Source organism: Patella vulgata, chromosome 1, assembly GCF_932274485.2.
Source record: "Patella vulgata chromosome 1, xgPatVulg1.2, whole genome shotgun sequence".
NCBI lineage: Eukaryota > Metazoa > Mollusca > Gastropoda > Patellidae > Patella > Patella vulgata.
The window spans coordinates 82,735,493-82,748,535 of NC_065879.2; the positions used below are offsets into that span (position 1 = coordinate 82,735,493).

General features: G+C 37.9%; 1 protein-coding gene across 1 annotated transcript; it reads right to left on the reverse strand.

The window, feature by feature from the left end:
• Nucleotides 1-7,187: 7,187 nt before the first annotated feature.
• LOC126824696 (zinc finger protein 256-like) lies at nt 7,188-13,041 on the reverse strand. Its single transcript, XM_050554022.1, has 2 exons — nt 12,956-13,041; nt 7,188-11,887 (listed from the first exon to the last, which is right to left on the reverse strand). The coding sequence occupies exon 2, from the start codon at nt 11,864-11,866 to the stop codon at nt 10,763-10,765; it is 1,104 nt and encodes a 367-aa protein (XP_050409979.1). The 5' UTR covers nt 11,867-11,887; nt 12,956-13,041; the 3' UTR covers nt 7,188-10,762.
• Nucleotides 13,042-13,043: the final 2 nt, after the last annotated feature.

Here is a 13,043-nt window from a genome sequence, read left to right on the forward strand (position 1 = left end):
TAGCACTTCAAAACCATCCAAAGAAATTCTACTTGCGACCATGAAAGAAAAAGTTACAGTGTATCTTTTTCTGCACAATAAGGACAATGTGAATATGGTACCCTAAAACAAGTCCACACAAAATTAGTATGTACTGATTTTTTTTTTCAAATTAGTGCTGGGGTAGAAGTTGACCACCCGCTTTATCAGACAGGGTCAAAATTAGAAGGTTGCTATTCCACCATAAAATGCAGTCTGTGCTTAAAAAAGGTAATAAATACACATGTGAAAACCGCAATTTTACCCATAAAATGAATAATTCCTGTACAGTCCTTTAGAGCGACAGCAGACTGTAACCACTTCAGCATGTTACCTCTTGCCCCTAGGGGGTGTCATACCATAAGTTTGATCAAAAACTACCGACCCCCCATCTTAGCACTTTTTGCGATTTTTGCATGGTCTTCTCGCGGATACACTCTTAAAACGGTTACGTGTCCGGATAACCGGCTTTGATTTTCACGACCAAACGAATCAATATTTTGAACTGAAATTTTCAGACAAGGTAAATACACCATTCCTCTATATTTTGGCGCTTAAATTTCATACGTACACGGATTTTTATTTTTGAGACTCTGTTAAAATCGGGATAGTCCCTTTAAACAATCTGATGTAGGCCACAATAGAATATAGATATTGTGCTGTTGATTAATGGAATATGCTGATGTGTTATTTTTTAAAGTGAAGGCTGCTCAGTGGTGTCTATAGCTAGACCTTGTGCCATAAACGCCTCCTACATTTAACCCACCAAACACATCTCAAACACACTTAAACTTTTTTTTAACTAAAACAATATTTTGGTCGTAAAAATAGAATTGTCCCAATTGACAAATAGATTTGTTTTGTAGTACAGTAGACCGAAAGTGTCGGCTTCCCCAAAGTGCCGTCTGGAGCGACAACCCACCTCCCTAAGTAAGTAAGCTATAGCGGTCGCTTGAAAAACTGATTTTTTTCCATATAACGCTTTTGGTGAAAGAGCCACGTCTGCGATATCACCTCGGTGGAAGCGGACGTAAAATACAACACGCACGCTTATCTAGTACTAATAAAGAATCATTTTAAGATGGTAAAAACTCTGTTATGGATATTATACTACTTCTGAATTTTATTAACGTGCTACGTTTCGATACACATACAGATATCGTTATCAAGAAAATAACGATATCTGTATGTATATCGAACCGTAGCATGTTAATAAATTCAGAAGTAGTATATTCATATAAGTGTTTATAATTTGTGAAATCTACTTCTATATGTCTTATAAGGATCATTTTTAGATGAGTTATTTGCCCCTGAATCGGATTCAGACCATTTATTTTATAACCTCGTTCACGTAGTCATAGTTTCTTATTAAAAGGGATTTTTCGCGTTATAGGTGCCCTTTTGTTTATAAGGGCTTGGTTGAAAAACAAAACTTAAAATAATTTAGCATACACTTACCGTAATGTTCCATTGCTTTGTCATTTTGGGGGAAAGCTGTTGCCAGTGTCCCACACAGTGCTAATAATATGAAAACCTTCATGATCATTCCTTAAAACTACACAAACTTCTAGTTTCACAAGCCTTAAACCTACACAGACTTCTAATTTCAAGAGCTCAATTATTATTTTCCATATATTGTTATATATCAAGCTAATTTCCTTTCCAAGTTTTACAAGATCGTGTCTACGTCTGCCAGTCAGGACCTGCCCGTGGCTTTGATACAATCACCCTAAGCTCCCTGTTTTAAATAGCACCCATAATGACGTATGTGTGTAGACCACTAACCCCCTCACCTCACAGATTAAAACCGCGATAATCCGTTCATTGAATAGATAAAAGCTATTTTTAGAAAAAATGTTTGGCTTGACCTGACAGGCCGAAGAAAGTCATTAGGTTCGGGAGGTGGGGTCCTAACAATACTTATTCAATAAATATTTAGGTATTATAAATGAAATGAATGAAATGGGGTTTAACGTCCTACTGTTCTGCTCCGACTGGAGCATACGCCATGTGTACACAATGGGGGAAATTTTGCCCGGGCAGCGGCACTATGGCCTACTCTTATATCGTATTCCAACTGTCAAAAGATCTTTCACGTGCACGCCAATGTATACACGGGACCACTGCTTTTCGTCCCACCCGAAGGACTTACGCTGTCCCTTGCCAGGACCTCCGCTCTGCACCTCTGACAATGGGCAACCACGCCGTAAAACACCGCTGAACTTTCTCGGTTAACAGTAACACAGGAATCGAACATGGAAGCTCCAGGTTAACGAACCAACGTCTCACCGTGGCTCCCTGGAAAGTTTTAAATAAATCATTTAAATCTGAATAAATTAAAGTTTGTGAGATATTCAACATTCCGTACATATTTTGGGTGTTTATTTTCAACTAAGACGTAAATTCTAACGTGTCACTCCAATTTTATTTTCTGTAAATGTTAAAATCCACCTCTTTTGCCAAAAAAAAATAAAAAAATACAAATTCTGATATGTAAAGTTTGAATATTTGCATTTTTTTCTGACCCCTTTTGCTAAAAAATATAAAATTTAATACGTAAATTTTAAATAACTACACCATTTTCTTTTTTTGTTTTTTTGTTTTTTGGGGGGTATATGCCACAATTATCAATTATATTAAATACAATTACTGCTTATCACAAGTAGGATAGATTAGGCTGGACATATACACCAATATCAACCGTCATGGAAAGATTGGTTTCTAAAAATAGAATACATTCAATGACGTATAATGGGCTATACAGGGTATAATTAGTAAAAATAATAACTTATATATGACGTAATAAGGCACCATTATCATAGGAGTGTTTATAACAACACGGGCTAATAAAAGGCGTGTTTCAGGTGTTAATTACGAAAAATGAAATGCGATTTAACTTTCTGCTTTTATGCACCGACTGGACTACTCATGGCGTTAATTACGCCAGATTAAATAATTAGTGTTAAAGCTACCTGTCACTAAATGTGTTTCTTAGAAACCTAGCTGGTTAATTCATTGAAACAATAGCTTAGCGCCAGAGGACAATAACTTTAAAATACTTAATCGCTGGCCGAGGTCGTATCCGTGATATAATGAATGAATGAAATTGACTGGGCTGTTTTATTTCCCATAAACATATCCTAAAGGATAATGTCGGTGTCACCCAGTATTTTATATGTGTGATTGGTCGGGTTAAACACATTTCAGATATAATTTTAACACAGAGATCTTGGCCACTGTTGATCTGTAACAAAGATGAGAGAGAGAGAGAGAGAGAGAGAGAGAGAGAGAGAGTGACTTAACTCCACTCGACACAGACTAGGTCATTTCGGGACTAACATTAGGTGCAATTTTATTTCAATAATTCGCTTGCACGTTTAGGGGTCTTTGAACAGGTGCCCTACTCTTTGTCACGTACACGCGGGGAATAGAAACCACGCCACTTGACTCAATGACAGTCCTTATGATACAACACGTACGCTTTAACCATTCGGCCATCCAACCCCCTTCTAAGATTTCGACTGGGCAAATAAAGACGGGCATTATATGCCATACAGTGTGCTATGGGGACGATTTCCTGGAAAGCGGCGCTACGGTCATAGGCGTAGGAGCCGGGGGAGCGGATGTGGGCGCAAGATTCAGTGTATCGTCCAATTTTTTCGGGCAATGTGCTTTCGAAAATGAGATCATATATCATAGAAATATAATTGTATAATGGTAAAATGAAATTGCTCTCGGTTTACATTTTGAATACTATAATAAGTAAGACCTCATGCAAAAACATTTATGGAAAATTTATTGAAAAATCTCTTGTTTCCAAAAATGTAGTAAATCTCTTTTCCTTCCGAAAAGCAAAACGGAATCCATGAAACGTACTTTTCATTATTCTGCATGTCTTATTATTATTAAAGGAGCTAAATCGCTAACATTTGGGACCTAGAAATTCACAAAAGTGGGTCGCAATGCATATAATACTGTAATATGAATGTATATAAACTGATTTACATTTAATGGTTTCCGTTTTTACTCCAATTTCAAATCAGTTATGTTCGGCGAAATAAGTCAGCAATCTCAATCCAGTGCAAATTTCTAGCGTCTAGTTATTCTAGTCTACATAACTCCATTTGATTTGGTGCAATGTGTCTAGCCTCGTCCCTCGAGTCTGTCAATACAACTGAGGCTGAAACGCATTATGGTACACGATTCGTGTACCAATGTTAAAAAAATTATTTTATCTTAAATATCGGATGTCAGAGGCTCATCTTTTCCCGATAAGTTTACATCATTAATGTTGATGTAAATTGACCAATAATTCGTGTTTTCGATGTCGAGGATTTTGAGTTACGGACTTAGGTCCTTTAATATTATTTGCTTCTTTGATGCTATAAATATTAAAATTTGAGGCAGGTCATATTGGAAATATTTATATGTGCCATAAAATGTAATTAACCATTACATGATTACGTGGCCATTACTTTAAAGGAGAGCGAGAGAGAGAGAGAGAGAGAGAGAGAGATTGGGTTTAACGTCCACTCGACACAAACATATAGTTTAATTTTATTTACATAATTCTCTTGCGCGTAGGGGTCTTTAGCATCGGGAGGAAACCGGAGGACCCAGAGAAAACCCACGAGGCTGGACAGCCGACCCTACTCCTTGTCACGTACAATCGGGGATTCGAAACCACGACAGTCGACTCAATAACAGACTTTATGATACAGCGCGCGCACGCTAACCATTCAGCCATCCAACTCCCCTTACTTAAAAGGACCATCCAGATTTTAACAGAGTCTCAGAAATAAAAGTCTGTGTCTGTGTACATATAAAATTTGCCAAAATATAGAGGAATGGTGTATAAACATTGTCAAAACATTGAGTCGTTTGGATTGAACAGTAACCCTTTTAAAGGGACAATAACACTCTTGCTGGCTTAAAAGCTCCAGAAAATAAATAATATCTCTATCTAAGTACTAGATGTTTAAGTGTCCTACCTGTTGTGTAAATTATCCATTACATCCTATTTTACTTGTCCAGAGGGTTCGAAAATATTTTTTAATCGAAATGAAATGAAATGAAATGGGGTTTAACGTCCAACTGTTCTGCTCCTAACCTGGGCTAATGAAGACGGGCATACGCCATACAGTGTGCTATGAGGGAAATTTTGCCCGGACAGCGGCACTACGGCCTACTCTTATATCGAATTCCAACTGCCAAGGGATCTTTTACGTGCACGCCAATGAGTACACGGGACCTCGGTTTTTCGTCCCATCCGAACGACTTTTTAATCGAAGTTTCATTTGAAAAGGTTTACGTTAGACGTTTCAAACCATTATGTTGAATTTTTCAAAATTTTTAAATAAGGTGTGTTAAGATGAAATTTGTATCATCAATTAATTGAAATATTCCAAAATAGTACAATTTGTTGACCAGAATAAAGATTGGGACATATTCAGTTACAACAAGAGTGGTATTGAGCCTTTAAGATTTCGGGGAAGCCACTCGCTAGCCTGGAGGTCGTTTGTCCGATACCTGCACTGGCCGAGAAAGTTCATCGGGATTTTCCAACGTGGTTTCCTCTTGTCAGTGTTGCAGGAAAAGGGGCCTAACAAGGACGGCTGTCTAGTTGTTTGGATGGAACAAAACCTGAGGTCTCGTGTTTACATTGGCGTGCACTTGAAAGATCCATTGGCAGCTGGAATTCAGTATAAGATTGGGCAAATTTGAAAAAGATCAATTAAGAATAGACACAGCAGCTATTGCGTTCGAAAAAGGGAGAATTAACCAAGGAAGGGAAAGTCCCGAAAAGCTGTATATTGATAATGCTCGTCCTCTCACGATCGGAATGATTCACATTTCACACCCAGTGGACGGACAAACAGGGCAACAGTATAATATGCCAAAATTGATATGTGGGTGTATAAACAAAGATATATACTACACCAATATTACATGTGTTGCAGAATTGGTTAAACAAATTTCAAATATAATTTTAACACAGATATTTGCAATGGTTAACTTTCAACTCATTGATACACCAGTTTAAGCTGAAAGGTTGTTATATCATACAGTGAGAGGATATATGTCTGAAACAAGCTATTCATAAAAGGAATTGACTGTCACAAGATCGGACAAAAAACATTTTAGGCCTATTGTTTATTCAGTATTGCCTTGGCCTATGTGAAATGAAATGAACTGTGGTTTAACGTCCTACTGTTCTGCTCCTATACTGGGCTAATAAAGACGGGCATAGGCCCATACAGTGTGCTATGAGGGAAATTTTGCCCGGGCAGCGGCACTATCGCCTACTCTTATTTCGAATTCCAACTGCCAAGGGATCTTTTACGTGCATTCCAATATATACATGGGACCTCGGTTTTTCCTCTCATCCAAAGGACTAGACAGCTGTCCTTGTCAGGCCCTCCGTTCTGCACCACTGACAAGGGGAAACCACGTCGGAAAATCCTGTATACAATGTTCATACCATAATTTTATGTTTCACTAGCAGGATACCCGGCTTCGCTCGGGGGTCATAACTCCGAAACCGGAAGTGGAAGACTAACGCCACCTGGCCTATGTTACTCCCCGGTCCGAGCGACCTCTATACCCCAAATTTCAGATTCGGGGCAGACCTAGTGTAGCCGCCAACCCCGAACAGACAGACAGACAGACAGACAAACGACAGTCACAAATATTAGTATAGATATATTTTAACAGACAACAAAAAAAAACCTCTTGACATAAATATTTTACTGACAACAAGTTGAACACACAACACATGACTGAATACAACAACAATAACCTCTTATTCCATAACAAAACAATCTGATGAAAACACAGATCCTATTTCGTTTTGTTTTTATAGTTCTAAATTTTGTTTTACTTGTCTTTACCACACTAGGATCTGGAAGAGTTGTTATCATTGACGTGTTCTGAATAATGTGAAGGAATAGCTAATGAAGCGGTCTGTTACAGCGAGCTTTAGGCGCGTTTTGCACGGAACTGTGGGTATAATCCACAAGTAACATCAATGCTGATTGGTTAATCAAATGTCTGACGTCATATAGTCAAAAGCTGCTCGTATGACCTCTGACGCGACCTATCGCTACAATCGGTTAGATCTTCATGTAGTGTAGGCCATCGAAAGAATAAAAAAACGAAACGAAATATAGTTCTGTATTTTAACCAGATTGATAATAAAACAACCTGAACTTGTTTATATTTCTGTATAGATATGCATATTACAGTCTTACACATATAATATATACAATGTAAATGTTGCATTAGAATTATACATGTACACATTAAGGGGTGGATTATGTCGACCGCAACTCAAAGCGAGAGAGAGAAATGGGGTTTAACGTCCACTCGACACAAACTAGGTTATTTCGCTAACATGGTTTAATTTTATTTCAATAATTCGCTTGCACGTAGGGGTCTTTAGCAGTGGAAGGAAACCGGAGGACCCGGAGAAAACCCACGAAGTTGGACAGGCGACCCTACTCCTTGTCACGTACAACCGGGGATTCGAAACCACGCCAGTTGACTCAATGACAGACTTTATGGTACAGCACGCACGTGCTAACCATTCGGCCATCCAACCCCCCACAACTCAAAGCAGCTGTAGTTCCAATCAGTGTGCTTATGTTGATCATATTACCAACTGAATTCAGACTGTTCATGTTGACTTGACATCGATTACATGTATCAGTTACACTTAAACATACATTATTCAAGAGCTAGATCTCCCTATCGCGGGACTTTCTTTTGGCCCTGAAATGTTATGTATGGTTTAATGTTCGAGACCGAGACATTTAGTAATATATTGATAAAGCACAAGGCGTCAGCTGAGTGTTGTTTCAATATATTACGCAATGTCTTTAGCTTGAGACCATGAAACAATTTAAAATACAGACACCATCACGTGAGTCCAATATTTCATCTGGTATAGATAATGTACGATTGGCAAGTTGCCCGTACATTATTGGAAATAATGGTACGCCAACATCAAAGGATGACGTCACATCTTATTTTAAATGTATATAAACTATACTATTAATTAGACATTTATTAACATGAAAAGACCTTGATCAACTTATATGTCAGATTTTCACTGGTTTTGAATCTGATCTGATGATCGAAGCTAGGCCTAACATTCAATTTTCATACGCTAATATCTCGGTTCAGAGTGGATCAATTTGGCTTAAATTTTCAGCATATTCCCTTTACATCATTTAGTTGTTAACTATTATAGTGAGAACTGCCAGCTCTTTATCTAATCTCCTATGGCGAATACCTTAGATGAAGCATGTAACGACATGGTCAGTCTTTGTTCGTTTCAATTTTGCTTATTTATAAAGTCACATGATATTATTTCCATTGAAACAAGTTGACGTCAGTTGTAAGAATGCTTACGTCGATGGCAACTAGTTGACGCAAATTGAAGCTAGTTGCAGAAAGTTAAAACAACTGGCTTCAACAGACTGGAACTAGTTATAGAGGTGCTCAGGTCGACCATTTTCAGTTGCATTCAGTTAAAGCCAGTTACCGAAACACCAGTTGCTTGAAGAGCTTGTACGTTTGACAAAAGCCCCCCTCTCTCCTAAAGGAGCTAAATCGCTAATATTCGGGACCTAGAAATTGACACAAATGCGTCGCAACACATATCATAATGTAACATGAATGTACATAAACTGATTTACATTCAATCGTCTCTGCCTTTACTGTAAATTCTAATCAGTTATATTCAGCACTGAAATGCATTATGGTACACGATTCGTGTACCAATGGTAATATGTTTATTTTGTCTTAAATATCAAAAGCCCATCTTTTCCCAGTAAGATCACAACATCAATGTTGATTTAAATTGACAAATAATTTGTGTTTTCAATGTCGAAGTCTTTGGATGATATTGAGACTCAGCTACTTTAAAACAACATTTTGTAAAATTTGAACAATAACTTTACATTTTAAATAAAGCTTTGTGCAAGCACATTAGACCAAATGTTCTAAATACATATATTACACATAACACATTACATGATAGAACATTTATATCCAATGAAATCTACCATTTTAATTTTGATTCAGATCAAAAAGGTCTAGCCATTTTCATATTATATATAATAATAATAAATTCCTTCCAATGAATTCATTAAATAATTTAATGAATATTCAGCGTTATAAAAAATATGTAACACATATAAAAATATGTTTTACTTGTCTTTACTACGGTACACTTGAATCTGGAAGAGTTGTTATTTAACTTGTGTTCTGAATGGTGTCAGGGATAAGCCGATGAAATGGTCTGTTATGGCGAGCTTTAGGCATGTTTTGCACGGAACTGTGGGTAATCCACTAGTAACATCAATGCTGATTGGTTAATCAAATGTCTGACATCATAGGGTCATAAGTCGGTCTTTTGACCCCTGACGTGACCTATCGCTATAACTTGTCAGATCTTCATGTAGTGTAGGCCATTGAAAGTATAAAAAAACGAAACGAAATATAGATCTGTATTTTAACCAGATTGCTTGATCTTATAAATGATTTCAAAAAGTGAAAAGTAGTCACAAGGAATTGCGGATGACTATACTTTGTTTATTTTGAGACTAGTAAACTGTTATTTGTTTTTTTCTATGGTCAAATGTGGGTGTGAAATCATAAGCTCTGTCATTGAGTCCAGTGGTATGGTTTTGATTTGCTGTTTTTACCTGACAAGGAGTAGGGTCGCTTGTCTAACCTCTGTGGGTTTTCTCCGGGTTCTCCACTCTCCTACCCCTGCTAAAGACCCCTATGCGCAAGTGAATTATGGAGATAAAATTGAACCATATGTTAGTCCTGAAATGACCTAGTTTGTGTCAATCTCTTTCTCTCGCTCTCTCGCTAAATCTCTCCCACACCTGATGATGTCCTGCTATGTAATTTTCGTGTTTTAGGTGATGGTGGGAATACGTCAACAATACAAAACTTTTGAAACAGAATTCAAAAGTGGTTGATGATCAAAATGATAGCTAAGTTTCCCCATACAATCTTGCCAGATTCACAAGGCTACATAGCATTTTTTCAAATCATGGATTTCAGATTTTCAAAGCACAGATTTTTTATCCAGAGTCACGTTCATGCCTGTAGGCATGTTAAAATCATCTTCAATAGAAAGAATGATCTCGCTTTAACTCCGTACATCTTATCAAGGCCTTCACGTAATACCTTGCATATTTCGGCACAAATTTCGATTGGGTACAAGCCCAGCTTGTGAGCCTATCAGATTCCTCGATCATCATGAATACCAAGACTCGCGCATTCCAGCTAAAATGTCTACCTGTGATAATCGAGTTGCAAAGTTCAAGGTTTGTTCAATGTCAAAGCTTCCATGGAGGTCGCTATGTCACAACCTCTGATTGCACGCTACTGTTCACGTGTCTGCAGATAAGATAGCTATAAGTTTGGGAATTGTAAAGTAATCTAGCAACGTCCAGATGTTGTAAAACTTGCAGTAATTGGTTTAGGAACATGTGTTAAATTAGGCCCTGCCTACTCTTCACCCTATTCCAACGGTTAAGTCTACATTTTCGTGTACATGGGTAAACCTCGGTTTTCATCCTATCCCAAATACAAGACATATTTTCCATGTCAGCACTGCAGGTTAGATGGACAATCAGACGTGAGCTTATTAAAAACTTTTCATACCATCCAAATTGCCAGATGTGAGCTTATAAAAAATTACACAAAATTTCTATTCTGTAATTCACTCGTGAGTTTTTTCATGATTTTTCAAACTTTTAGACTGAGCAAAACTTACTCCACATTTACTGCACTGAAATGGTTTTTTATCCTGTGAATGTGTTTTAGCATGGGAAGTAAGATGGCCGCTCTGACTAAACGATTTACCACATGTATCACATGAATAATTCTTCACCCCTGTATGCGTTCTAATGTGCACTAATATTGAACTCTGATTGCGGAAGAACTTCCCACAATAATTACACTTATAGGGTTTTTCTCCTGAATGCTGTCGTTCGTGTTTCATCAACCCGTCACTTTGCCTGAAACATTTACCACAAGTTTCGCACTTAAATGGTTTTTCACCGGTATGAATGCTGTGATGTTTCCGTAAGGAATCGATCCGACCAAAAGCTTTTCCACAAACTTCACACTTGAATGGTTTTTCACCAGTATGGCCGCGGCTGTGAATTTCCAGCGCACTGTTACATGTAAAAACCTTATTACAAACTTTACAGCAGGCCGACGATTTACCATTTGGTCGAGGTTTTTCGGTACCAGCTGTAGATCCACTTTGTCTCTGTGACATACCATCAATATCTGATTTTTCCGACTTGATTAACGAAAGTGGCACAGGTAAAGGTAAGGGGGGAATTTCGGAAGTATCAAATAAAACATGGGTGTTTGATTCGGCACTGGTACTTCCGGTTTTAAAAGTAGGCCTATTAGCAAACGTCACAGGAACGTCACAATCAGGACTCTCTGGTCCTTCAGGGACAATTACTTTAACCCTGCTACTTTCCATTTTATCAGTGTTAACGCATGTCAGGGGAATGTCGAAATCAGGACTTCCTGCTCTTTCATATTCAACACAAGCGACTGAATTAGATAAGTTATCATTTACTTCAGTTTCAGTGGATGTTGGTTCAGTTTTTACTGGTCTGGTTACTAAAGTATTATCGCTATTTTCGGTTGATTGTGAAGAAGTTTCATGAATAACACCATGACGTTGAACTTCAGCTAAGGTATCAAATATTTCATCACAGACAGTACATTGATGGAATGTTATATTGGTTTCCTCTTCTTCTACTGCTACAGGTTCAGTTTTTATATTTATACACGTTTCCATAGTTACATGTAGTGGAAGTGCCTGAAATAGAAAATGTATATTATTAAATCCATTTTATATAGGGCTGTTTTATCACAAATTTGGGAGCCACAGTGGGTAAGTGAGAGAGAGAAAGAGAGAGAGAAATGGGGTTTAACGTCCACTCAACACAAACTAGGTCATTTCGGGACTAACATATGGTTCAATTTTATTTCCATAATCTGGTTGCACGTAGGGGTCGTTAGTAGTGGGAGGGACCCGGAGAAAACCCACGAGGTTGGACAGGCGACCCTACTCCTTGTCACTTACAACCGGTGAATCGAAAATACGCCAGTTGACTCAATGACAGATTTTATGATACAGCGCACACATGCTACCCATTTAGCCATCCAACCCCTTCCCCCCCCCCCGCTGGGTAAGTCGGTAAGATGCTGACTCGCCTGTTCGATCCCTGCTTTGGCCGAGAAACTTCATCTGGATTTTCCGACGGGGTTTCCCCTTGTCAGTGTTGCAGGACGGAAGGCCTGACAAGGAAAGCTGTCTAGTCATTCAGATGGGATGAAAAACTGAGGTCCTGTGTACACATTGACATGCACGTAAAAGATCCCTTGGCAGTTGGAATTCAACATAAGAGTAAGCCATAGTGTCGCTGCCCGGACAACACACTGTATAGTATGCCCGTCTCCATTAGCCCAGTCGGAGCAGAACAGTAAGAGGTTAAACCCCACTTCATTTCATTTTCATCCCAAATCTAAAATCAAATATTTGTCCACATTACTAAAAATTTTAATATTTTATTTGAAATTCTAGCTAATTTTGGAAGAACTACGGTACTGGTACATGTCAAAAACGCAACGGTCACTCATTTCATTAAATATTTGTATTATTTTAGCATGTCCTGAATTCTGTCAGTTCTGAGAGTTTTATTTAAAGGCGCTAAACATTATACATAATATTCGAAATTAAAAACACGAATTAATATTCAAAATTGGTCCATTTCAATCAATAACAATGCCTGGTGCGATATTGATCTTTATTAGGACCTTGGTGTGCCTATTTACATCTTTCAAACGGGTGGTGTTTTTAATGCCAAAGTGTATATATATTTACCGGTCAGAATTTGTGAAGTTTTTATTATATTCAGTCTAGAAAATGAAAAATTGTTAAATTTCATTAAATGACTCCATATTCCTAAGGG

What these genes read in the sequence shown, in the direction of transcription:
- LOC126824696 (XM_050554022.1), bottom strand. Translation starts at nt 11,866, where the DNA reads ATGGAAACGTGTATAAATATAAAAACTGAACCTGTAGCAGTAGAAGAA.